The sequence below is a fragment of the Leishmania mexicana genome, chromosome 5 (assembly GCF_000234665.1).
Source record: "Leishmania mexicana MHOM/GT/2001/U1103 complete genome, chromosome 5".
Lineage (NCBI taxonomy): Eukaryota > Euglenozoa > Kinetoplastea > Trypanosomatida > Trypanosomatidae > Leishmania > Leishmania mexicana.
Window position 1 is genome coordinate 97815 of NC_018309.1, and position 26092 is coordinate 123906.

Genomic DNA, 26092 nt, shown 5'->3' on the forward strand with positions numbered 1-26092 from the left:
CAGCGCATGTGGTGCAGTGCTTGCCTAGCGCTGCGTGGCACCACGCGAACGGGGCCTTGAGCGAGGGCTTTGGCTCATGTTGCGCGGTGGTGCCGTCGACACGCGTGGCCAAGGACGAGAGATCGGATCGTGCTTGAGCTGCTCGTCGTCGCGCATCCGTGACGCATTCGGCCGCCTTCATCTTCCCCTCACTGACACCTTCCCTCCCTCTCTCTCTCCGTTGCATTCTCCAACACACCCCTCCGTCCCTGTCTTGCCGTCTGTGCGGGCGGTGCATCCCTGTGCAGGTATCTGTGTCAGCGTATATATATATATATATGCATGTGCGTGTGCGTGTGTGTGTGGCGAAGCATTCGGATGTCACAGTGTGCGCGCAGAGGTACTTCGTCGTCTTGGGCCTCTCTGCCTTGTTTCGATCCGCGGCTTCGTCTCCGTCGCTGCCACCGTTGCCGCGGGAGCCACCACTTCGATCAACTCCTCATGCGCACGCAGGTGAGCTCCCACGCATAACGCACAGCGAGAACACACCACGCATATGTTGCCCGTGCCGACCGGCTTTGCGGTGCACAGCCGCAACACTGTCTCAAACAACAGTGAAGGCGACGGGCACGGTAATCGCGTCGATGAGCGAAGTACCGCCTTGGGGCCTGTGGCTGGCGTCGGCGGAGGCTTAACAACGGAAGCAGATGTGGTAAGCGCAGTGATAACGACGTCCCTCTTGCCGCCTGGCAGCGCGAATGGAGTGGGGGCGGCCTCGCATTTCACGCCCATCGTGGGCGCGCGAGACCGGGTGTGCTTCCAGCACTTCCTCATCGCGGCGGCGGCGGCGGCGCTCACGGCGGTCCTCGTCGTCACGTACGTGTGGCAGTCCACCTCCGCGTTCAACATCGACCCGGTCACCGGCAAGGTACGCCCGCACTCGTTCCAGTACTTCGTCTACTGTTTTCTGGGCGGCATCGCGGCGGGGCTGATGCACCTCCTCGTTGCCCCGATCGACATCCTAAAGTGCCGCGTGCAGGTGGGTGAGTACCGAAGCTTTAGGGACGGCTTCGTGCACCTATTCCGCGTTGAGGCCGGCGGCTCCGTCTACCGCGCGCTGCCGCTGTTCTTCCGCGGGTGGCTGCCAATGCTGTGGGGATACTGCATTCAAGGCTCGATCAAGTTCTCTCTCTACGAAATATTCAAGTACGTGCTGCTGATCGTCATTCTGGAGCCGTCAGTGAAGGTGAAGGCGGCAGCTGCGGCCGCGGGAGGCGTGACCAACTCGCTCGCGTCGTCGCCACCGGCGCGTGTGTCCGGCGTCTACCAGTTCTTCGTCTTTCTCTTCTCCAGCTGCCTGGCCGAAATGGTTGCCGATCTCGGTCTGGCGCCGTGGGAGGCGGTAAAGATTCGCATGCAGACCTCGCCGTCGTTTCCGGCGCACCTCCGCAGCGCCCTGCCGCGCATGTGGGAGACGGAGGGGCTGCACGGTTTTTACAAGGGGCTCGTGCCGCTCTGGAGCAGGCAGGTGCCGTACACAATGATGAAGTTCTCCTCGTTCGAATTCGTCGTCGTTGGGCTGCAGTCCCTCTTCCATAGCCTTGGGATCACGGACGCCGAGGAGCCTGGTGTCTTGGGTAAGCTGGTGATAAGCTTGCTCGCCGGAGTGGTAGCGGGGCTGCTGTGCGGCGTTGTGTCGCACCCGGCGGACACGGTGCTGTCGAAGATGAATCAGAGGTCATCTGCGCCCACATCGAGTGCTGTGCCGGCGTTGGCCAATACGCTTGCAGACACCCAATGCGGCAGCGTGGGGCACGGCAGAGCCGGCGCCGCACACAGTGGCGCGATGCACGGTGTTCTTGAGGTGATGCGTGAGCTAGGGTGGCGCGGCATCTGGAAAGGCTTGGCTCCTCGCCTGTTGATGGTGGTTTCGCTGACGGCACTGCAGTGGGTGACGTATGACGGCTTCAAGGTGTGGGCTGGACTGCCTACCTCCGGCGATGTAGAAAAGTGATACCGCATCCGTAGAGGCATGGGACGGTGAGGGGGGGGTGGAGGACAAGAACAGCAGCAACGACGGTAGACAAAACAGCCACGTCGAATGTGAGGAGAGGCGGGTGGCGTGCGCGCGTGCGGAATCGTGTATGGGCTATTGCACGCAAGCACATGCAGCTGTGGCGGTTATCGATGCACCCTCTTGTGCCCCTTGGGCACAGGAAAGGATCAACAGAGGAAAACGAAAGACGCGACGGCACTGAGTGCGCACACATGTACGCATGCAGCGTGGATGAAGTATTGGGGGGCAGCGGGGGGAGGGATGGCTGAGGCCACACAGTCCCCCACCCCACCCCACCCCTCGCTCGCTCGCTCTTGTTCCCTATGCTGTTGAGGGCAGACACGATGTGAAGTACGGCGGGAGAGTGCACGTGAGGAGGAGGGCTGTCGTACCCCTTACGTCGATCTGAGGTCAAGGAGGTATGCCTTGACACGCTCTCACCCACCCACCCCTCGGCAGTTCGCGCTGCACGGCAGAGAATACGCCAGAAAAGCGCAGTCCTGGGTGCCTGCGCGCGCTTTGACTGACGTGATCTGCCCCCGCGTCACAGCGATGGAATCTCTGGCGCTCTTCGCGCGAGCATACGTTCCACCACACCCACCACCACATGACCTGCCCCGCTCACCCTCTTATTCGCTGTCGTTCCGTCTCTGCTTTCTGCCGCACGGCGTGCTGGCGTGTTTGCCAATCCGCAGTCCTTTGCTAACTCACCTGCCTGCACAGAGAACGGTGGGGGACGGCGGCGGACCAGAAGCCTCTCAAGAGGGGTACCCGAGAAAGTTGCCACCTTCACCATCACAGACGACGGCCTACGCCGCTCACGTGATGAGCAGCACTACATGCATCCCATCTCGTGTTCTTTACTTACCCGCACCACTGCTGCAGCCACGCGGCTCGAGATGGGCATCCGTGCAGCCGTCACCCGATCGCGCTAGTCTGCTGCTCTGCGGTCGTCATGAGTGTCAGCTGCTTGCCGTGTCGTCCTTCGCGCTGCAGGTGCCGCATGCGACCGTCTTGGCGCAGCCATCCATCAGCAGCAGGGGAGAGGACACGCGTCGCCAAACGACGCAGCAGTGGAACGAGGGCGGTTCTGTCCCTGGCAATTCCGCTGTTGGAGGGCGGGGTCGGTGCATTGTCCTGCCGCAGCCACACCGCGACCTCACCTCCTCATGCTGGCTCTCTGCAGGTCTCGACGCAGGCGGCGAAGACGACGACGAGGCAGCCGCCAGCGACGACATCGCCCCTGGTGCGGTGGTAGGGCTCGGCGATGCCACCTCAGCGGTGACTATCATGCGCCCCTCACCCGTTAGCAGAGCTTTATCGCCTCATGGCACGGTCGCCACGTGGCTGCAGGCCACCATCTTCCTCAAGGACGAGGAGGACGCGGTGTTTGCGAGCGGCACACCATTGGCGTGGCACCACCAGCACCACGTTCGCCTCGACAAGGCCACGGCGCTCGGGCGGCCGTGCCACTCGGGGCGTGCTCCGCCGGTAGCACCGGCTTGGAAGGCGGTAGAGGCGGTCCTGCCGTGCAGCTATCTGCCTAGCCACTCCAGCGGTGGGCTGACGGACATGTACGTCGTCTGCCAGCGCGTGGATGACCTTTACGTGGGCAGCGGGATTGCTGCCAGAGGACACTCCGCGAGACGATCATGCAATGGCGTGTGGTTAGCCTCGGTGCAACGCGAGTCGGCGTGGCGAGTGCCGTTGGCGATGCCACCCGGAGATGACGAAGACGTAATGGACAGCGGTGGTGATGGTGCTCCTGCGCGCTCTTTAACAGAGGTGCGGCGCACACCGCGCTTGTTCGACGTACGCCGGCGCCTGCCGCATGCGCTCAAATACGCTGCACCGCACAAGCCGGCGCATCAGCGCGCGGGTAACGGCGAGACGGGGCCGATGGGTCTCGTCTTCGCTGCCGCGTTCCGTCGCCACGTTGGCCTCTATACCGCCGCGACGGCCACCCCGACTGTATTCTTTGGGCTGCCGTCGTGGCTGACGGGAGGCGGTGGCACTGCCGCCTCCGCCTCGTCACCTAGCTGGTGCTCGGGTTGGTCCGTGACGTCTGTGGTGGAAGAGCCATCCCTCGTTGCGCCCGCAGCAGTCCCGCAGACATCATCAAACGGTGGCGGCAGCGGCTACTCGTACCTCGTGACGGCGATGCATCATGAGCGGGGCAACCGGCGGAGCCGCCCTTACTCGGCTCACGCAAAGGTGGCGCATGGCGATGCGTCATGGCAGGCTGATGAGGACAACAACAGCAACGGCAGCTGCTGGTGGCTGCTGTATGACTGCAGGAACCCGTCCCTGCCGGTGTGGGCCGCTGAGGAGGCGCTCACGGCACCGCCCGCGCTCGACGAGGATGGCCTGTGGCACGATGCACCTGTTGTGACGGAGTGGCTCGCATCCACGTCGCCGTCGCCGGCGTCTCACACTGGCCTCCGCCGCCGTCCGGTGTGCGCGACGTACGTCCCGCTTGCAACGACTTCCGCGGACGGCTCGAGTGCCCTTGCGGCGCTGTCTGCGTGCGGCGTTTGTGTAGTGCTCGATGGTGGGACGACGATGCCCGACGGCGCGGGCTTGGATGCGGAGGACGACGACGACGACGTGGAAGGCAGAGAGGCAGCGGAGGTGTTCGCCCCCATCATGTATGAGCTATCGCCACCACGCTCTCTGCTATCACCAACACTCGACGCTCCTCGCGCAGTGACTGCGAAGCCGCCACGGGTGCGGGCGCTGACGTTCACCGACGGCGTGCTTCACTACGCGTGCGAGGAGGTGGTTTAGCCGCCGAGGTGGACGGAGACGGGAGTGAGGGCGGAGGAGCCGAAGCATTCCCTGTGGTGCCCGCGACATGCGTGGTCGTCATGCCCCCCTCCCCCTCCCACACCGCCCGCCTGTCCCCCTGCCCGCCTGCCCGCCTACCCCGCCCACCTCCGGGGGAACGCGGCGCAGGCCTCTTGGTGCCCTGCCGCCAAGACGTGAGCCAAAGGCCACGGTGACGAAATCGGAAAGTAAAAGACGCCAACGGATGGCGCGATTGTGAGCAGCCTTACCCAGAGTCATGGCAGCGACCCGCGTGGAGGAGAAAAGGGGGAGGGTGTGCCCCGGGCGAGGGTATGGGGAAGTGGCAAGGGCGTACGGCAAAGGGGGTGTCGGCTCTGCCCTGGCGAACGAAGGGAGAGGGACAGTGTCTACGTGACCTTCCCGTCGTCCACTCCACTCCGCTTCCCTCCACCGCCGACTATCCTACACGGCCGTGTTTAGGGAAGTGCCACCATGGCCATCGCCAAGCAACGCATCCTCATTGACTCCCCACCACCACCACCCCCTCCAAACCCTTCGTGTACCTCTTCCTCTCGCTACCCCATCCACCGCCTCCCTCACGCCAGCACCACCGCGCGTGCTCACATACGCGTCCTCCATCATTCGTAACCGGCTCTTCGAGGTGCCGTTGTCCCACCTATCCCTCCCTCGCTGCAACCCGCCGCCTATCTCCGCTGGCAGCTGGTGAATCGTCTCGCCTCCGTGGTTCTCAGCCATGCGCTCGTGGAATCGAGGGCGTCCCCTCGCTGCGAGTGGCCACCTCGTCTGCGTGTCGCGAAGGTCTCCGGTGACGGCAGGCACCACCCTTGCCACGACGTACGCGTCGGCTAATGCCGTGCCCTGCCCACCGCTGTCGTCCTCCATGGCTGCGTCAGCGCACCGCGTATCCGCGGCATTTTTCCACACCTCCCGCGTGCACCGCGCCCCGTCGGACGTGTCGGACGACCTCGCGAAGGATCTGCAGGACATCATCTCTCACGACCGCCTCGTCGTCTTCCTCACCGGCACCCCGGCGCAACCGCGGTGCCGGTTCACAGCGCAGCTGGTCGACCTCCTCGACCAGCTCGGTGTCAAGTACAGCTTTTTCAACATCCTGGACGACGAGGAGGTTTGCGAGGGGCTCAAGGCGTACAGCGACTGGCCGACGTACCCGCAGGTGTACGTGGACGGAGAGCTGCTCGGCGGCTTCGATATTTGCAAGACGATGATGCTGGATGGCACTCTGACGACGATGCTGAAGGATAAGCAGCTCATCTGACAGGACCGGAAGGACGGGGGAGGAGGAGGAGGATTGTGCGCGACTGTAGGGTGGTAACGAAGCCGGAGCGGCCGAAGAGAGAGAGACAGGCGACACGCGGCGGCCCCGCTGCCTCCCTCGGTACACAACCACCACCACCACCTCCACGCACGCACGCACGCACGCACACGCTGAAGCAAGTACTCGTCTTTCGGTGTTGCTCACAGCACCTTCTCTTTTTTGGCAGCTGCTACTCCGACTCGGGTGGGGCAGGCGCCACCCCCTTCCCTGCCCCATGTGAGCGCTCCACGTAAGAACGGACGTAAAGCGCCAGGAGGCACGCGAACAGGTAACGGTAAGTTGGCAGCAGATGGAAACATGCAGCGACGCGGTGTGCGGCAGCTGCTGCTGCTGCTGCTACTGCTACTACCACCACCACCACTCTGGTCCAGCCACTCATCACCTCTGTTCATGCATATGTGTCTCTCTTGACTGCAGCCGTTCTGCGCGCCATGCCTAACATCGACATCGATGGACACTCACCTGCAGGGAGGGGAAGAAGAGCGGCCGTCTCCGTATATAACCAACTGGAGCCGGAGCGAGGGAGAGACAGGTACGATGCTGATGTGCACGGTGCAAACTGCGAGACATGTCCCTCCCCCGCTCACCCACCCCACTACACCTACGTGTGCGCAAGCATGTGCACGTGCACGTGACCCGCTCCCTTTAGCGCTTCCATTGACACACTTGTTCTTGTCTCTTGCCTCTATCACCTCCTCCTCGCTCGACGCCGATCATCGCGGGACACACACACACACACACATATGCGTACATGCACATGCCGACGCCTCCAGCACCATTCCCCGCATCGGCTCAAGCTCATGTGGACGTCCTGTCAGGCGCCACTGGCGTGCTGGCGTTGCCGCTATCCGCACATGACCGGCACCTACATGGATACGCTGCAAGACGTGGGCACGCGCACATTTGCTTGAAGACGATCGATGGAGGTTCCCTGAAGAGGCTCGCAGCGCTCTCGGACAGCACGCGCCCCTCCCCCCTCTCCGCCTCCCTTCCCTTCCCTCCCAACGCACACATCGATAAGCGCAGCGCACAACCAAGCACACGTACATGAAGCAGACGTGAGCTCTTCTCCGACCACCCAACCTCAGCCACCTCCCCCACCCACCAACTGCCTCCCCTTCTCGCTCTCTCGTGTCTGGACCACTCGCACACTCAACGATGAACACGAATACATGGCATACATACACATGCTCCCTCATACCCTCCTCACCCTCCGTGCGCTCGCCCGTGCAGCAGCGCCTCACTATCCGTTCTGACGGCGCGGTAGCCGCGCTGCTTCACGGAAGATATACGTACACGTGTAGTACCCGCGTCTACCTCCGTCACCATCCTTTTCTCAAGACTACCAGGCTCGCCATGGGCGGCAGACGAGGCGGTGATGGTGCAACGAGAGTCACGTCCACCGCGCTGCCAGCAGCTGCAGCAACAACGGCGCAGGCCGACGCCTGGATGGACGCGCTCTGGGAGATCCACTGCGGCACCCCCCTCGCCGGAGCGGTGCGCTACACGGACGCCATCGTCGAGACCATGTGGGGGTTGTTTCAACCGCTCCTCAGCGAGCTGGATGTGTACCCCCTCGCCATTGCGGATATGCACCCGGAGACGGTGACGGCGACGACAGCCGCCACGGTGCCCTTCACGGACTTTATCGTTCTCCGTCTTATGGAGCCTGCAACGCCTGCCAGGCACGGGCACAGGCACCGCGGTGGTGATCGTGGGGACGTGGAAGAGGACCCCCAAAACGAGTTTGGCAACGCATTGACCGCGGTAATGCGCACCGCGCTACTCGAGCAGCCCTGCATCGTGCTCGCCCTCGTGGAGTTCTTCACCGCCGTGTGGCTGTACCAATACGAAGCACGGAAGCTCAGCACGTTGCAGAATGCGCAGCACGGCACGCGACGCCAAGGCGACGGTGGTGCACAAGGCACAGGGCCTCCCACAGTAGCAGCAGCGGCATCGAAGGTACCGGCGCTTCGCCGCGTGTATGCGGCCGTGAGCGGTGATGTGCGGCACGCAATGCCGTTCGACCAGCTCGGCGCTGCACAGCTCGGGCGAGTGCTGACGATCAAAGGAACGGTCGTCCGCATGAGTCCGGCGCGCATCTCGTGTGTGTGTATGTCCTACCGCTGCGGTCACTGCGGCGTTGTGAAGCAGCAGAGGACCCAAGACGGCGTGCTCACCTACCCGGGCCCGTGCGCGAGCGCCCGCTGCCGCGGCTACAAGTGGACCCCGCTAACGGATCAGGCGGTATGCGAGGAGGTGCAGCTGCTTCGGCTGCAAGAGCACACGACCTTCTTCGACGTGTCCTCATCGCTGGCCTCGCCTAGCGGCAGCAGCGGCGCCACTCAGCAAGGCGGTGGTGGTGGCAATGGAAGCAACGCTGGCAACAGCGGCAGCCAACGCATGGGCAGTAGCGGCATGCATGTCATGATCGAGGTGGAGCTGCGGGCGCCGTGGCTCGACGCCGTCACGGTGGGCGACTCCGTCTGCGTGTGTGGCGTGTTAGAGACGCGGCGGGGCGAGGGTAAACAAGGCAGTGGCATGCAGCAGGTGTGCCTGCGCGCCAGGGCAGTGCGGAGTCTGCGCAGCCAGGGAAACTCTGCCAGCTCGCCCTCCTTGAGCAGCATCGCAGCCCTGCAGCGCCGCCAGCGCGACGGAGCGCTCCTCTTCGCAACCATGGGTCCCGGTGGTTGCCGCGACGGCCCATGGCGGCTGGCACACGGCGGCGGGGCCGCCATGTTCGGGGATGGCACCAGCACTGGTGGTGCCCTGCGCGGCGACGGCGAAGGGGGAGCGGACGACGAGGTGATGCTTGACACTGCCGCACAGCTCGGCGGTGTCAGACCCACGGCCATCGTAGCGGCGACTACCGCGTCTGCCATCACGGCGCTGCCGTCTGGCGCCCGTGTTTCCTTCCCCTCCGGGCTCGACGCCTGGTCTGCCGAGGAGACGGGGCGCTTCTACGAGGTTGCGCGGCACCCGCAGTGGTTTGCGCGGCTGACGGCCTCGGTGGCGCCGTCGATCTTCGGCATGGAGCTGGTGAAGCAGGCTCTGCTGCTCTCCATTGTGGGCGGCAACCGTGATAAGAATGGCGGTGAGACGCGCAGCAGCATTCACGTCCTGCTTCTCGGCGATCCAGGGCTTGGCAAGTCACAGCTGCTTCGTGCGGCCTGCGCTGTGGCGCCGCGCAGCTCGTTTGTGTGTGCGCACACATCGTCGTCTTGCGGCCTCACCATGACACTGACGCGGGACCCCGTGTCGGGGGAGACGACGTTCGAGGCAGGCGCCGTCGTGCACGGCGATGGTGGCATCACGTGTCTCGACGAGATCGACAAGGGCGTCCAGGAGCACAAGGCGCTGCTTGAGGTGATGGAGCAGGAGACAGTGAGTCTCGCAAAGGCGGGCATGATATTCTCCATGCCCGTGCGCACCTCCATATTGGCTGCCGGCAACCCCATCGGCGGCCGCGTCGACCCGAGCAAGTCCCTCGCCGCCAACGTGAACATCTCTCCGGCGCTGCTCAGTCGCTTTGACATCATCGCGTGTCTGCGCAACCCTCACGGGCACACCAGCAGGGCGCAGCAGGCGCTGACGGACCACGTCCTCCAGTGGCATCGCCGTGGCCCCGCGGGTGGGGACGGCGGTGAAGGCGGCAGCGGTGACGAGCAGGGCCACGGGCGCGGCGCTGGTCCTCTGCCGCTCCCGCTCGTGCAGCGCTTTCTTCTCTTCTGCCGCTCGCAGTGCCAGCCAACGCTCTGCCCTGAGGCGTGCGACGTCCTGAAGGCGCACTACCTCGCGCAGCGTCAGCACCTGGCTGAACCGCAGCACGGGCTCGCGCACGGCGCCACGGCTAGCTGTGCTGGTGGTGCGGCAGGTCACCTCTCAGATTCTAGCAGCGCCTCGGGGCCACTTCCCAGAGCTGCCGTGGGGCTCGAGGCTACCGTGACCCCGCGCTACCTGCAGGCTCTCATCCGCGTCGCCGAGGCACGCGCGAAGCTGGAACTGCGCCACGCCGTCACCAGAGAAGATGCCGAGTACGCGGTGCAGCTGCTACAGTCGTGCCTACATTCTTTCGACGGTCTTGCCGCGTCGGGCTCAGCTGCGGTCGGCGCCGCGGCAGGCTCGGGGGATGTCGGAGCAGGCAGGAGGCCCGCAAAGCTCAACCAGCGCGATGCCGTGCTGCAACGACTCAAGCTCGCCATCGTGGAGGAGAACGGCGGCGTAAATCTCTTCACGGTGCAAGCGATCCTGGACGTGTGCGAATCCGTTGGCTGCCGCAGCGCCGCGGCGATGCTCCGCCAGCTGAACGAGCACGGCTTTCTCTTGCAGAAGGGCAGCAATAGGTACTGCCTCCGAGGGTGCTGAGGTTGGAAGAGAGGCTGGACGCGTGTTGAAGTAGACGGTGGCGCCGGGCGCCTACGCCGGTGCATGCAAATGAGTCTCTGTGCTGTCCCCTCCTCCTCCTCCTCCTCCTCTTCCTCGCTTCAGCTTCCTCCACGGACGCCGACGCCTCACCGGCCCAGAGCGGAGGTGTACGCATATTGTCTGCTCACATATCACGCCGTTGCGCTTTCGGTGCGCCCCGCCGCCTTCCTGCTTCTGCTTGCTCGTGGCATACCAGCGCGAATTTTGACGCGCAACGGTCACCGTTTCCCTCTCTCTCCCACCTCACGCACAAGCTGAGACAGGAGAGGCGTGGGGCAGCCTCCAGCCACTCGACACCTCGCTTGCTCGTTGCCACGTGGCGAGGTGTGGCCGAGAAGCGTGATGACGGGTGCGCCCCTCCCCCCTCTCCCCTTCCTCTTGTGCAGCGCACTCCAAAGGCAAACTCCCCCCCCCACGGCGCAGATGGCGCGCAGACGCGAGACATCCGTCCCTCCCATATCTTTTTCATTGCTGTCCTCTGTCCACTCTCGGACGCGCACTGGCGCTCTACAGCCGGTGCGTGATCGTGCCTGCCCCCCCTCCCCTTACCTCGCCCCCTCCGTCCTCTCCTCTCCGCAGAGCCGTCCCGTTTTACGTCGCGGTGATCGCTCGCCGCCCACCGCACCCACATCCGTCTCTCGCACATCCCTTTCTCTCACAGCGCGCGTTCCTTATTCTCCCTCAAGGTCGTCGATGCTGAAGAGCTCCATCGTGTTGCTGCGTCGCGGCAAGCCGCGTCCGCGCGCCGGCATGTTCCCGGAGAAGTATCGCCGTGTGCCGGCGCTGCTGAAGCCGCAGCAGGGTGGCCAGCAGTACTTCAACGAGTTTCTGATCCGCTCTGCCAACGACGCGCTAGAGGCGCAGCAGCACGGGCACGGCTCGGCCTTCCGCGCCGGCGGCTCTGGTGCGGCTCGCACACTTGCCGATGCGAAGGCGAACGCCGCGGACGCCATCAATCTTGGCGAAGCCAGCAGCGTGCATCCTCGCCTACCGCAGGCGGACATGGATGGAGTGCGGCAGCGCAGCCGTGCCGAGGCGATCCAGGAGGAGCTGAAGCAGCTGGCAGCCCAAGACGGCTTCGTATCACAGCGCGGCTTCAACGAGCGCCAGTGGTACGAGCAGGAACATCACCGCCTGCGCACACAAGGCGATGGCGCGGAGGCAAGCCTGAGCGAAGCGGCTGCGACGGCAGCGGCATCCTCGTCGACTGCGGAGGCGGCACCCGAGACGGGAGAGGGGCGCGTGCTGCCGGAGCGCATCCTCGGCGATGACTACTTTCAGAGTAGGTTCGGTTACTCGCTGCTGAAGGGGCGGTCGCCGGATGCGTCCACAGCGGCAGACAACGTTAAAGCCTACGCCCAACTCGACTTGTGGGGCGAGATGCCCAGGTACAGCCGCGACTTCGTATTTCTCTACCTGGTGTCGCGCCGCCGCAACACGTACGCCGTTGCGTACGACTACGATGGCAAGCGGCTGCTGCCGACGTACACGGCGGGTAACCGCGGGCTGAAGGGTGGCGACCGCGGCTTCCGCGGAGACGGCTCGACGGACAACGGCCACCAAGTGACGAGCATGTACCTGAACGACCTACTGCCAAAGATTCGTGAGGCGCGGGCGGCGAGCGGGCGACCTCTGGGCCGTGGCGAGAAGATCGATCTTGTCGTTCGCGTGATGGGCTTTTACAATGGTCGGCAGGGCGCCGTGCGGGCGGTGCAGGATCGCAACGCGGACTTCCGTGTTCGCTACTTGGAGGATGTGACGCCGTTCCCGCTGAACGGGCCGAAGATGCCGCGTGGTGTCTTCCGTTGAAAGCCCTGCCCGTGATGCACACGGGTCAGACACGCTGTTGTGTGCTTGCGTGCACATTGCCAGCGGCTCTGCTACGGCTGCGGATGCTCGTTTTCTTTTTCCTTTTAATCCCGAGGTGCGCGTGTCAACGCCGAGGCCGTGTGCGCCTCGCCGTGCGTCGGTGCGTGCCAGTGCACGGTGCTTCTTGTCAATGCAGAGCTGCCGAGCATCCTCGTCTTCACGAGTACGTATGTCCCCGTCCTCTCCTCCCTTCCGTGAGCTCGACCGAGCGGCGTAGAGAACGCGAGGGCGCGTGGAGGAGCAAGGCGGGTGAGTCATAACGTTGCTGCGGCGAGGGGAAAGGATGCCGGTGGCTGCCCTTTAACGCGACGAGGATGACGCTCGCAAGAGCAGCTAACGAATGCCGCAATGATAAAGGTAACTCGCGGACTTGGATGGCGTGAGTGATGGCGTAGGAGTCGTGTGTGTATGGGGAGAGGGAGGGGGAGGGGGAAGGAAGATGCGCGTGCGTGCCACCGTGCGCATCAGTCTCCTCGCCAACGTCTCTGCACGTGGCGTGCGCGTGGTTAGTAGGTAAGCGTAGTTATCTACTCTGGTTCTGTCGATGGATGCGCAGCTCGCAGCTCGCCCCTCGCCACCCCCTTGAGCTCGTCCCCTGTCTCCCTGGGATGCCCCTTCTCCACGCCCACACGCACGGGCATGTACGCACAACCACTGCAGTTTGTATCACCGATTCTTCATTCTCGATCTCTTCACCTCTTCTGCCTCCACGCGCCTGTGAGCACGTCAGCACTCACCCTCACCCTCACCACCACCGCCACCATCTCCTACACTTGCGCGCGTGTGTGTGCTGATAGCGTTGGTTGTTAGCCGGAGAGCTGACCGTTTTGTGTGTGTGTGTGTGTGACGGCAGCGCCGAGCAGAAAGCTATGGACAACCGGGAAGCACCGGAACGGTATCGCAGCCCATTCATGCATTAAACCCTGAACCTCTCGTGCTCGCCTTTTAACTCGACTGCTGCTGCTGCTGTCCGCTCGAGAGCCGCACGGCTCACCTTCCTGCTCACGCTGCGGTTTTGCGGCGCCTTCCCCTCCCCTTCGCCCACCACCCTATGATGGCGCGCTACGACACACACACACACACACACACACACACACATATCTACACATTAGGGCGCAACCGTGCCTCGTTCTCTCCGTCACAACGCCAGCCAGTGCGGAAGCGCTGAAGCCCGTTATGCCGCATCCCACCGGCCCCCTCCCCTCGATTTCATCGCACACGCCTCGGCAGGTACCCCACCCCACCCCACCCCACCTCCTGCACAGGAATGTACGGTGCGCGGGGCTGGTGGCCGTCATGGTGCCGAGGAGGGGGAGGGCGGGGCGCGGAGAGGAAGGGAGCGCTTCCGTTGCGTTGCGATGGGGTGATTTCGGAAAAGCAGTTGTGCGCCGGGATTCGCATGCACGGCCAGGACCCGTGCAGCCTCACGTTTGCGGGGCTCCAGAGACAGTATGCCGGCTACCGACTGTGCCCCCCCCATAAGGCTTCGAAGACTGGGGAAAGGCCGGACGGCCTTACTAGGCACGCGGAGACTCTGATTGCTGGTGATACCATCATTCATACTGCTGAGGGGCGGGGCTCTGACCACTCACAGGCACGTGCGTCCGTCCGACGGACCCGAACACGAGCCGCTGGGACGAGATGGCGCTCTCCATCGTGGCGGCGGCCAGGACGGAGCAGGACGAGGCCCTGCCGCGGAGGCAGGTCCACTGCCAAACGTGGTGCCGCTGCTCGGCATGCACGCTCCGCCGTTTGGCGCTACTCGGGTGGCCCTACGACCCGCTACACTGGAGAGTGGGAACAGCTGCAGCTGGCTCATCCTCCGGGGGCTGGTTCGCTGACGTGCCTCGTGTAGGGGGACCATGGATGCTGCGGATGTGTGTTGCCGCACTGCGGCCAGAGCTAAGGCACGATGAAGGCGCCGTGGGAAGCGTTGCGCACGTGCTCCCGCGACCTGCTGCGGGTGTTGAAGCGGATGTGCGGATGGGTACGGCACAGCTAGCAGGCCTGTACCGCGCCCTGAAGCAGGCAGCGGCGTCGGCGATTCCTGCGGCAGACCGGTCCAACGGCGTCCCTTAACCAAGACGACGCCAAAGTCTCCCCCCTTTAAGTGTGCGCTTCCAGGGGCCGCTTACGCCTGCCGTGGAGAGAATCCCGTCACGAAACTGCGCGCGGCGTCGACTCGAAACGTGGTAGTGCGCCAGCTCGCGCGTGTCTTGCAACGACTGTGGCTCAGGGGCGGAGCCCTGATGATGCGGGCCAATCGATTGTGGTAGTTTCTCGAAGGGGCACGGCGACTATTCTCCAATTCGTCGCGTTGTTTGCTGGAGGGCGAATTGCTGGCCGCGCTGCCCCCCCCTCCCGGGGGGAGTGCCGAGGGTGAGCTGGAGAAGCGGTACAAGTGGGCCGCAGCGAGCACACCACAGCGCACCACCCCGACGACGGCGGCGGCGACGACCGGCACGGTGCACAGCCTCTGCCCAGATGAGGGCACGGACCCGCCGACAATGCATGTGCAGCAGAGCACCAAGCAGTGCCCTGCGCATGTGGGGCGCTGCTTCGTTCTTGTCTGCTGGAGCGGCGGATGCCCTTCATGTAGGTGGCGCCTCCGCCCTCGCGTGCCCTCCGCACGCGCTACATCCACGCAGAGTCTTGCAGTCAACGCGGAGGTCCGTCACTCCGCGACTCAGCTGCCAGGCGTGATCCACGCTTCGTTACACGCGATCCGGCGAAGACTCCGCCGACGGTGCGAGCCGTGATGCCGCATACCGAACGCGACGAGGCACAACCAGCGACACGGGCTGGGGGCGAGGCGTGGCAGGGAGCTGGACAGGCCTGCGGCAGAACACTCGTATCCGTCCAGAGACAAAGCATATGCGCCTACCCGTACCCTTCCGTGAACGGCACCGTCTATTCCTCGTAGTGTAGCCCCCTCGGCGTCACCAGCGCGATCTCGCGGCACACACGCGCACGCACACATGCACCGCCCCCCCCCCGCAGAGGTTGGATCGACGGAGCCGAGCATGCCGGCTCGCTGAATGGCCTCCCTGTAGAACCCTCTCTCCCTCCCCCCGCCTCTCACACGCACACACACACACGCTGGCGAAGAAAAAGGAATCGTCATCTCTCTCCCCTCCCTCCTCCCACCTCACACACACACACAAGTTGGCGCGCGCGAGAGCCTTGATACATCATCCTACTGTCCCCTTCGTTATTTATACACAGACGAGCTCAGCCATTTACGGACACCGCCGCCCATATGAATGCAGGCGAGCCGTGCCACGACGATTGTCTGATCAGCCCGTCTCTCTCTCTCTTGCCTCCCGCCGTTGCATATACGTGGTGAAGACCCTTGCGGTTGGCGTCCTCTGCTTCTGCTCTCCGCGTGTGTGTGCCCACCCGCGCGCCGTTGGAGTCGCCGAGCCCCCCCCCCTTCTCCCCCTCGCAAAAATTCTTCGCTTTTCTCAGCGGCTGATGTCCCGCTCCTACGACCTCGTGGTGATTGGCGCCGGATCTGGAGGTCTGGAGGCGGGATGGAACGCGGCTGTCACGCACAAGAAGAAGGTGGCCGTCGTCGATTTGCAGGCGGAGCACGGTCCGCCGCTCTTCGCCGCGCTCGGCGGCACGTGCGTGAACGTCGGCTGCGTCCCTAAGAAACTCATGGTGACAGGTGCGCAATACATGGACACGCTCCGTGAGTCTGGCGGCTTCGGATGGGAGATGACCCGCGAATCACTTTGCTCCAACTGGAAGACGCTCATCGCCGCGAAGAACAAGGTGGTGAGCGGCATCAACGAGAGCTACAAGAAAATGTTCGCTGAAACGGAGGGCCTCAGCTTTCACATGGGCTTCGGCGCCCTTCAGGACGCGCACACGGTGGTGGTGCGCGAGTCTGAAGACCAAAACAGCGACGTGCTTGAGACACTCGACACGGAGTACATCCTCATCGCCACCGGCTCCTGGCCGACACGCCTCGGAATCCCCGGCGACGAGCTCTGCATCACGAGCAATGAGGCCTTCTACCTCGAAGATGCCCCCAAGCGTACACTGTGCGTCGGCGGCGGCTACATCGCCGTGGAGTTTGCCGGCATCTTTAACGGCTACAAGCCCCGCGGCGGTATCGTGGACTTGTGCTACCGCGGCGATGTTATTCTACGCGGCTTCGACTTGGAGCTGCGCAAGAGCCTGACGAAGCAGCTGGAGGCGAACGGAATACAAGTACGCACCAAGCTGAGCCCGACGAAGATCACGAAGAATGAGGACGGCTCGAAGCACGTTCACTTCAACGATGGCACGGAGGCGGACTACGATCAGGTCATGCTCGCGATTGGCCGCGTGCCGCGCTCGCAGGCGCTGCAGCTCGATAAGGCCGGCGTCAAAACAGGAAAGAACGACGCCGTGCTGGTCGACGCGTACTCGAAAACATCGATGGACAACATCTACGCCATCGGGGACGTGACGAGCCGCGTGATGTTGACGCCGGTGGCCATCAACGAAGGCGCCGCCTTCGTCGAAACCGTCTTCGCCGGCAAGCCCCGCGCCACCGACCACACGAAGGTCGCGTGCGCCGTCTTCTCAATACCGCCGATCGGCACGTGCGGTCTGACGGAGGAGGAGGCGGCAAAGATCTACGAGATCGTCGCCGTCTACGAGAGCTCTTTCACGCCCCTCATGCACAACATCAGTGGCAGCAAGTACAAGGAGTTTATGGTCCGCATCATCACGAACGAATCGGACGGCGAGGTGCTGGGCGTTCACATGCTCGGCGAGAGTGCGCCTGAAATCATTCAGAGCGTCGGTATTTGCATGAAGATGGGCGCCAAGATCAGCGACTTCCACAACACCATCGGCGTTCACCCGACGAGCGCCGAGGAGCTCTGCTCCATGCGCACTCCGGCGTACTTTTACGAGAATGGCAAGCGCGTCGAAAAGCTCAGCAGCAACCTCTGAAGAGGGAGAGGAGATGAGGAAGAACGCCTCTGCCCTTCCGCCCAGCCGTGATGCACCGGTATCACACACTAGCAGGCAGGCAGAGATAGAAATGGGAAGAAGGTCACCCGGCAGCGACGTCTGATCTCCTTCAGCGTCAGTCGCCTCGGCCGCTTCCTCCCTAGACCCCCCCCGCCCTCCCCCCTCCTCCTCCACCTCCCACTACCACCACCACCACTCCTCCTCTCTGGATAGCTTATAAACGGTCACGCGCGCCTCATCAATACGCACGCGCAGCTGCCGGTGGCGGGGCGCAGGATGGAGCAAGGAAGCTTCATCCGCTACCCCTCCTCCCACTCCCCTTTTCACCCCACCGCGCCGTTCGGGTTTTGTGCTCTGTGTCTGCATCTGTGTGTGTGTGTGTGTGTGTGCTTTCTATTGGGGATAAAGGCCTCTGCACATTGTTCAACTATTGGGCTCTGCGTGTGAGCACGTGTGCGCACGTTCCTTTCTTGCCTGCCTCTCCCTCCCTCCCTGCCCTTCGCGTGTGTGCGTGCTCTCTCATACATATTATTCTGGTTTCCCTTCTGTGTACCTCTCCTGTGTTCTTACGAAGCTGCGCAGACCTGACGTCTCCCATCGTTGCGCTCCACCCCTTCTCCTCCTGCTGCTGCGCGGCCCGTTGGCGTGCACACAAGTGGTGGTGGGAGGGGGGGGTCTGTGTGGGGTGCTCATGTGCGTGACAGCGAGGGCGACGGCCGTTAAAAGCGCACGTGGTTTCCGCAACATCGGGAGCCGCTCCTCCTCCTCCCACCGCCTCCACAACATGTGCCCCTGACCCGTCTCTCCTCTCACTCTTCCCGCCTGCACGTCTGCCTCGTCCTGCCTCGCCTACCCACCCCACCTGTATAGCAGTGCACCAACACACACGCACGTTTCTTCCCTCCCTGCCTCTCGCCCTGCTGTCTTACTTAGCAGATTCCCCTGCAGCGCTACAGCGCAGTCCCCATGGCCGAGTTTCACCGACTCGGCATCCAGCGCTGGCTTTCAGAGCAGTGCACGTACATGGCGCTGGAGACCCCAACCCCGATTCAACGCAAGTGCATCCCGGCCATCCTGGCAGGCCGCCACGTCGTCGGCGGCGCCGCGACCGGCTCGGGTAAGACGGCCGCCTTTGCCCTTCCCATTCTACAGACGCTCGCGGCCGACGCGTACGGCGTCTTCGCCCTTGTGCTGACGCCATCCAGGGAGTTGGCGTACCAGATCATTGACCAGTTTATCGCCTTCGGCGCACCGCTGCAGGTACGCACGATGCTTGCCATTGGCGGGGTGCCGACGGAGGCGCAAGTGGACGCACTGAAGGCACGGCCGCACATCGTCGCAGCGACACCCGGACGGCTCCGCCACCTGCTGGAGGTGTTTGCGCCGGAGGTGAAGAAGGCGTTCGCCCACCTACGCTACCTGGTGCTGGACGAGGCGGACCGGCTGACGGAGGGCGATATTCTACGAGATGTCCAGTCGCTGCTACGCCTGCTCCCGCCAACGCGGCAGCGACAGGTGCTGATGTTCACGGCGACGCTGCACCCTCGGCTCACCACCCTGGAGGCTCCGCAAGCGGAGCAGGGATTGCCTACAAGCAGTGGTGCGACAAGGGAGCGTGAAGGTCACAGCCTTGCTTCATCGCACTCACCGCCGCTGCCGCAGCCGCAGAACGGAGAGGCGGCCGAAGCCGCAGAGCACTTCTCCCTGCTGGCAGAGCTCGGCATCACGGATGCATCAACCTTGGAGGTTGCGGTGGTGGGAGGAGCCATACAGGAAGGCCTAGGCCACGCCGCGGAAAGCGGAAGCGCAGCTGCCGCTGATGAGTCAACCAGCTCCGCGACGGCGCCGACACTCCCGGGAAGGCCGACGGCGTTCCACCTACCAGAGACGCTCACACAAAGCTACCTGTTCATCCCGAACATGGTGAAGCTGCCGTACCTCGTGGCGGCGCTGCGCTTGCAGGGCAAAGCGCAGTCCACCATCGTCTACGTCAACTCCTGCCTGCGCGCAGAGCTGGTGCGACTGACGCTGCAGCTGCTCGGCTTCCCAGTATGCAGCCTCGATTCACTCCTGACACAGCAGCACCGGCTTGATAACGTAGCCAGCTTCAAGTTAGGTATCTCGCGCATTCTCGTCTGTACCGACATCGCGGCTCGCGGGCTCGACATCCCGGCCGTCAGCCTGGTGCTCCACTACGACGTACCAAAGCACGCGGAGACGTACGTTCATCGTGTGGGTCGCACCGCGCGTGCCGGCCGCGAGGGCACGTCGGTCGCGCTCGTCACGGAGTACGACGTGAGTCTCGTGCAGCGCATCGAGAAGAAGATCAGCACCACGCTCACCCTGTGGAAGTCGCCAGCGGCGAAGGAGTCTGCGATTCTCCCGCTGCTGGACGAGGTGTCGTCCGCCAAGATCCAGGCGAGGCAGCAGGTGACGGAGCAGTTTGGTGCACGTGTGCAAACGAACAAAGCGCACGCGGCCCAAAAAAAGGTAGCGGCAGCGGCGGCGCGCTCTGCAGGCTCACCACGGCAGCAGCAGCAGCGCTTGCCCAGCGCAGAACCGAGCCCTACTGCTAGCATGGCTGACACAGCATCGCCCACCGCGCTCAGCGGATTGAAGCGCGCTCGCAGCTCTGCCGCCACTGCCGAAGATGCACCCGCCAAAGCAGGCGGCGTCGCGAAGAAGGCGAAAAAGGGCGCCGCGGTGCGCAGCTTGGCTGCCGACGCCACCGCATCGCGGAGGAGCACAGCACAGCAGCGGCCGACTAAGAAGAGCGCGGCCGGCGAGTCAGACCACAGTCCGGCTCGCCAGCGTGTGAAGAAGGCTGCATAGCATCCTTACAGCATCCACCGAGACACCGACGCATCGCGAGGGGGTGAGAGAAAGGCGGAAGGAGAGGGAGGAAAGTCCGGGCATAGGTGCAGGGGGCGGGGAGGGCCGAATCGGTGCCGAGAAGACACACATTTTACCGCCTCCTCCGCCCTCTGTGCTCCTCGCTCTCTACCGGGCTCACGTGCGTCCCCCTCCCCCACCTCTCATGCTTCTGTGTGTGTGTTGCTATACGTTCTACGAGTAACCGTTAATCCTTCGCATGCAAGTACAAGCGCCGTGGGTGTATAGATACATGCATGTATGCGCCCATGTACACACCTCCCCTCCCTCCCCCTTCCCCTGCACCCGGTGATATACATAGGAACATGTGATGCGTACTGGGTGGAGATGGAGAGGGGAGAGGTGGCGTGGGGCATCGCCATGCCCCATTTCCCATCCTCTCCTACCTCCCTCGTGCAGGCCACAGGTCGCCGTGAAGCCCCCGGCCAACGGAGGCTCCGACCCGCTGTGATTTCCCGTTGCACTCGTCCTCTCCCTCCCTCCCTGTGTGTCTGCAATACACGCCCCGCATGGCGACCTCAGCCCGCCACACACACACATACACACACACACACTGTATCATCTTCTCTTCCCTACCCTCCCTCCCCCCTCCCCGCTCTCTCCCACGCAAGGCGTGCACGTCCCGCGTGAGACCACCACTGCTTCGGGACCTTCTGCTCGGATGCATACTTGGGGAAGGGGAGAGGGGCCTTCCACGCACACACGTCAACCAAGTCACCGCACAGATGCCGTCCGACCGCGACCCCTCCGGGGATGGCTTCAACAACCCCTACGGGAATACCACCCTTGTCGGTAACTGGTTGGAGGACCGTCTGCAGCAGCGCATCGTGCACAAGGGCCGCGGCGGAGTGGCGGCGACATGGTGCGCAGAGGGCATCTTTGATGACCCGGCGGTGACGATGGCGCGGCACCCGGCAGAGGCGCAGGCAGCCCTCTTGCACAGCACCTACGATGTCGACTACGGACATCGACTGGGAATAACGCAGCGGACCAGCAGTGGTGGAGTGGACGAGTGGGCTGCCGCCTCCACGCTGATGCGCGGCAGCAAGCACAACGCGAATACTACGAGTCCTGGCAATGCCTTGACCACGGCCAAGGGCGGTATCGATAAGGCGCTTCTCTTCTCCGTCGACCCCGTCGCCGACCCGGCAGCGCCGCTGCCGCTCTCCACCAACGCCGACACGTACGGCGCCTTCTACTACGCAAACGGCGACGGCTCCGTCATCGGCAATGGGACGCCGTACGCGGGCTCGGCAGCCGACGCCACCACGTCCACGCCAGCTGACCTGGGGAACGGCGGGGCCACTGCACCACTCGCTGACATGGATCGTGACTTGTACGATAGCGTGTCACGCGCGGTAGCCGCTGCCGCTGCACCGTCCTCTAGCTTTCGTATGACTAGGGCTCAACTGCAGCGGAGTGCCAGCGCCAACGCCACGTCGTCATCTCCGATTCCGCGACGCCACATGTTCAGCCGCGGTGTAGCGACGACAAACGCGTTTGGCCACACTGGATGGACACTCGCGTCCTCCTCCGCTACCTCATCCGCTGGCGACGTTGGCGCGGCCCCGTGGCGACCGCTCCAGCGACACCGACCGCCGAACAAGAACAGCATGGACGATGAGCGTTGGTGCTCATCGAAGCAAGCAGCCGACACGCCGGTAGAGCACTTTACGCTGCAGAAGCGCCTGCCGCCAGTGCGCATGTAAGGCACGACCGCCGTCGCCAGAGTGTTCGCCGGGAAAGGTGGGGTGAGAGCGGCACCGAGAGGGACTAGCAGGGGGGGTGAACGCTGGGAGAAAGCGTGCGGCTCGGCCAAACGGCGCCCCATCGTCCCCGCCCCTGCGAGTTGCCTCCCCCCCCCTTCCACACACACACACACACCACCTCTTCAACCCCAAAGTTGCCAAGGCGAGTGACAGCCCTCCAACACATGAAAACGGCGTCCCGCTCCTCTCTCCCGGCGGACGGTGATGTACATAGGGCAGGCAACGGCGGGCAGACGCACACACCCATTAAAGACCACAATGGCGAGCCACAGGGACGCTGCTGGTGCACATCCCTCTCCCTATGTCTCATGTGCGCACGTCGGTGCGTCTGTGTTCGGGTGGGAGCCCCTCACACGCACCGCCACCACCACGTCCCCCGACTCCCTCACTCGCGCTTGGCTTGTGCGTCTCCCTGCCCGTGCCGTTGCCTCGCCACCCACCCACCCCCTCGCCCACACCTTAGGCGTGGGTTGGGCGGGTCATCGGGCTTTTGCTCCATTTGGTCTGCCTGCTCCCCATGATGGGGAGAGGTGCTCACCGACGAGTCTCCGTCTGCCATTCGCTTGCCCTCCCCTCGCCATCCCTCACCCACTCGCCCACACAGCCTCGCCACCCCATGCCTCCATGTCGAGTCGGCCCACATGCGCGCTTCTGCCGGTGTGTGCGCACGGATTAGCGCAGGTGGGAGGGAGTCGGGGGGAGGGCGGTGACACAACGCGCAAAGAGCGGTTGTGGGCGAAACGTGGAGCAGTGAGGATGTGGGTCGGCGAGCCTCCCCGCGTGTCCGTGAGGCGCGCCAGGTGCAGGGCGGGAGGGGTGGTGGGGCGCGCCGTCACAGGGGGGGGGGCACATATATACGTCTATACATGTACAGTCTACCAGCACACAGGCTGAGTGCTTGCCCACCGACACAGACACACAGCACCATGAAAGCATCGGCCTTGTGTGCAAGGTTACGCTGTTCACGCCACCACCACCACCGCACTTTCACCGCCACTCGTGCTCGTGAGGAAGTCGGTGTCGCTCACTGATGCCGGCTCACGCTTTTTTACGAGCATAGAGAGTGGGTGGGGTGGGGAGGCTCGTGTTGCCCTCGTGACTCACAGCTTCAACTCTGCCGGTAGTGTCGAGCCGCTTACCACATCTCCATCTCCCTTCTCATCTACTCCGCCACACCTGCGGCCTTTGTCCCCTCTTCGCGCCAGTTGGCCCGCGCATCACCCTCACCGACCCACCGACCCTCCTATATAATTGCTCCACCCACTCACCACACTGCAGCTGCCCGCCCGCTTCCCTCTTCCCTCCTCACCCTGCCTCAAACACGCACGCGCGCAAGAGAGAGACGGGGTACGCCGCAGCCGAATCGGCAGACGCATCCTCATCCACCACGCGCTGTTGCGTTCCCTCCGCCCTCATCATCTTTTCGCCACGTATCAACTCCCTCACTAGTGTACATCCAACATTCCTCCCCCACCCCAACCCGCCCGCCACCACACTTGCGCCCTCACACAGCCCTCGCCCGCTCTGCGTGATAGGTCTCTCCGCGCAACACCAGCGACTTCCCTCACCGCCATCAACCACACCGACAACACACACACACACACACACACTGTCCTACCAGCACGACTCCTGCGCCATGTCAGGAGCCGTCGCCACCTTCACAAACCCGCGACTACTGGAGCGCACTGGTGCTGAGCGCACCGAATATGAAGATGCCTACCAGTGGCGAGGGCTTCCAGAAAAGCCCCAAGACACCCAAGAAGACTTCGACACCGCCAACCCGCCCGTAGACCCCGCCATGTACAACACGACCACCAAGGACGCCTACAAGAAGCACGACCCCGACGCGTACAGGCGCGACATGCCGGCGGACGACGGTGAGGGCTACGAGAAGGTGCCCGTGGACCCCGCCATGTACAACACGACCACCAAGGACGCCTACAAGAAGCACGACCCCGACGCGTACAGGCGCGACATGCCGGCGGACGACGGTGAGGGCTGCGAGAAGGTGCCCGTGGACCCCGCCATGTACAACACGACCACCAAGGACGCCTACAAGAAGCACGACCCCGACGCGTACAGGCGCGACATGCCGGCGGACGACGGTGAGGGCTACGAGAAGGTGCCCGTGGACCCCGCCATGTACAACACGACCACCAAGGACGCCTACAAGAAGCACGACCCCGACGCGTACAGGCGCGACATGCCGGCGGACGACGGTGAGGGCTACGAGAAGGTGCCCGTGGACCCCGCCATGTACAACACGACCACCAAGGACGCCTACAAGAAGCACGACCCCGACGCGTACAGGCGCGACATGCCGGCGGACGACGGTGAGGGCTACGAGAAGGTGCCCGTGGACCCCGCCATGTACAACACGACCACCAAGGACGCCTACAAGAAGCACGACCCCGACGCGTACAGGCGCGACATGCCGGCGGACGACGGTGAGGGCTACGAGAAGGTGCCCGTGGACCCCGCCATGTACAACACGACCACCAAGGACGCCTACAAGAAGCACGACCCCGACGCGTACAGGCGCGACATGCCGGCGGACGACGGTGAGGGCTACGAGAAGGTGCCCGTGGACCCCGCCATGTACAACACGACCACCAAGGACGCCTACAAGAAGCACGACCCCGACGCGTACAGGCGCGACATGCCGGCGGACGACGGTGAGGGCTACGAGAAGGTGCCCGTGGACCCCGCCATGTACAACACGACCACCAAGGACGCCTACAAGAAGTACGACCCCGACGCGTACAGGCGCGACATGCCGGCGGACGACGGTGAGGGCTACGAGAAGGTGCCCGTGGACCCCGCCATGTACAACACGACCACCAAGGACGCCTACAAGAAGTACGACCCCGACGCGTACAGGCGCGACATGCTGGCGGACGACGGTGAGGGCTACGAGAAGGTGCCCGTAGACCCCGCCATGTACAACACGACCACCAAGGACGCCTACAAGAAGCACGACCCCGACGCGTACAGGCGCGACATGCTGGCGGACGACGGTGAGGGCTACGAGAAGGTGCCCGTGGACCCCGCCATGTACAACACGACCACCAAGGACGCCTACAAGAAGCACGACCCCGACGCGTACAGGCGCGACATGCCGGCGGACGACGGTGAGGGCTACGAGAAGGTGCCCGTGGACCCCGCCATGTACAACACGACCACCAAGGACGCCTACAAGAAGTACGACCCCGACGCGTACAGGCGCGACATGCCGGCGGACGACGGTGAGGGCTACGAGAAGGTGCCCGTGGACCCCGCCATGTACAACACGACCACCAAGGACGCCTACAAGAAGCACGACCCCGACGCGTACAGGCGCGACATGCCGGCGGACGACGGTGAGGGCTACGAGAAGGTGCCCGTGGACCCCGCCATGTACAACACGACCACCAAGGACGCCTACAAGAAGTACGACCCCGACGCGTACAGGCGCGACATGCCGGCGGACGACGGTGAGGGCTACGAGAAGGTGCCCGTGGACCCCGCCATGTACAACACGACCACCAAGGACGCCTACAAGAAGCACGACCCCGACGCGTACAGGCGCGACATGCCGGCGGACGACGGTGAGGGCTACGAGAAGGTGCCCGTGGACCCCGCCATGTACAACACGACCACCAAGGACGCCTACAAGAAGCACGACCCCGACGCGTACAGGCGCGACATGCCGGCGGACGACGGTGAGGGCTACGAGAAGGTGCCCGTGGACCCCGCCATGTACAACACGACCACCAAGGACGCCTACAAGAAGCACGACCCCGACGCGTACAGGCGCGACATGCCGGCGGACGACGGTGAGGGCTACGAGAAGGTGCCCGTGGACCCCGCCATGTACAACACGACCACCAAGGACGCCTACAAGAAGTACGACCCCGACGCGTACATTTGTACTAACGATGAGGGGCCTGCTGAAGACGAGGTAGTACCGCTGTCCGACAGGGCTTCCTCTAGACGGGAGGAGAGGCG

General features: G+C 63.9%; 10 protein-coding genes across 10 annotated transcripts; all 10 read left to right on the plus strand.

Moving 5' to 3' along the window:
• Nucleotides 1-535: 535 nt before the first annotated feature.
• On the plus strand, nt 536-1993 carry LMXM_05_0290 (phosphate carrier protein, mitochondrial precursor-like protein; the record flags this gene model as incomplete). The annotated part of the gene is made up of 1 exon (XM_003871870.1): nt 536-1993. One exon carries the CDS (start codon nt 536-538, stop codon nt 1991-1993), a length of 1458 nt encoding a protein of 485 aa, XP_003871919.1.
• A 594-nt stretch (nt 1994-2587) lies between these two features.
• LMXM_05_0300 (conserved hypothetical protein) lies at nt 2588-4822 on the plus strand (the record flags this gene model as incomplete). The annotated part of the gene is made up of 1 exon (XM_003871871.1): nt 2588-4822. One exon carries the CDS (start codon nt 2588-2590, stop codon nt 4820-4822), a length of 2235 nt encoding a protein of 744 aa, XP_003871920.1.
• A 754-nt stretch (nt 4823-5576) lies between these two features.
• LMXM_05_0310 (glutaredoxin-like protein) lies at nt 5577-6119 on the plus strand (the record flags this gene model as incomplete). The annotated part of the gene is made up of 1 exon (XM_003871872.1): nt 5577-6119. The coding sequence occupies one exon, from the start codon at nt 5577-5579 to the stop codon at nt 6117-6119; it is 543 nt and encodes a 180-aa protein (XP_003871921.1).
• A 357-nt stretch (nt 6120-6476) lies between these two features.
• On the plus strand, nt 6477-6590 carry LMXM_05_0320 (hypothetical protein, unknown function; the record flags this gene model as incomplete). Its single annotated transcript, XM_003871873.1, has 1 exon — nt 6477-6590. One exon carries the CDS (start codon nt 6477-6479, stop codon nt 6588-6590), a length of 114 nt encoding a protein of 37 aa, XP_003871922.1.
• Nucleotides 6591-7535: 945 nt separating this feature from the next.
• LMXM_05_0330 (minichromosome maintenance protein-like protein) lies at nt 7536-10544 on the plus strand (the record flags this gene model as incomplete). The annotated part of the gene is made up of 1 exon (XM_003871874.1): nt 7536-10544. The coding sequence occupies one exon, from the start codon at nt 7536-7538 to the stop codon at nt 10542-10544; it is 3009 nt and encodes a 1002-aa protein (XP_003871923.1).
• A 753-nt stretch (nt 10545-11297) lies between these two features.
• Nucleotides 11298-12413, plus strand: LMXM_05_0340 (conserved hypothetical protein; the record flags this gene model as incomplete). The annotated part of the gene is made up of 1 exon (XM_003871875.1): nt 11298-12413. One exon carries the CDS (start codon nt 11298-11300, stop codon nt 12411-12413), a length of 1116 nt encoding a protein of 371 aa, XP_003871924.1.
• Nucleotides 12414-15947: 3534 nt separating this feature from the next.
• Nucleotides 15948-17423, plus strand: LMXM_05_0350 (trypanothione reductase; the record flags this gene model as incomplete). Its single annotated transcript, XM_003871876.1, has 1 exon — nt 15948-17423. One exon carries the CDS (start codon nt 15948-15950, stop codon nt 17421-17423), a length of 1476 nt encoding a protein of 491 aa, XP_003871925.1.
• Nucleotides 17424-18410: 987 nt separating this feature from the next.
• Nucleotides 18411-20276, plus strand: LMXM_05_0360 (putative ATP-dependent RNA helicase; the record flags this gene model as incomplete). Its single annotated transcript, XM_003871877.1, has 1 exon — nt 18411-20276. The coding sequence occupies one exon, from the start codon at nt 18411-18413 to the stop codon at nt 20274-20276; it is 1866 nt and encodes a 621-aa protein (XP_003871926.1).
• A 785-nt stretch (nt 20277-21061) lies between these two features.
• Nucleotides 21062-22045, plus strand: LMXM_05_0370 (conserved hypothetical protein; the record flags this gene model as incomplete). Its single annotated transcript, XM_003871878.1, has 1 exon — nt 21062-22045. The coding sequence occupies one exon, from the start codon at nt 21062-21064 to the stop codon at nt 22043-22045; it is 984 nt and encodes a 327-aa protein (XP_003871927.1).
• Nucleotides 22046-23741: 1696 nt separating this feature from the next.
• Nucleotides 23742-26092, plus strand: LMXM_05_0380 (putative microtubule-associated protein; the record flags this gene model as incomplete). The annotated part of the gene is made up of 1 exon (XM_003871879.1): nt 23742-26092. A coding segment is annotated over one exon (2351 nt), but the record flags the coding sequence as incomplete, so codon positions are not given.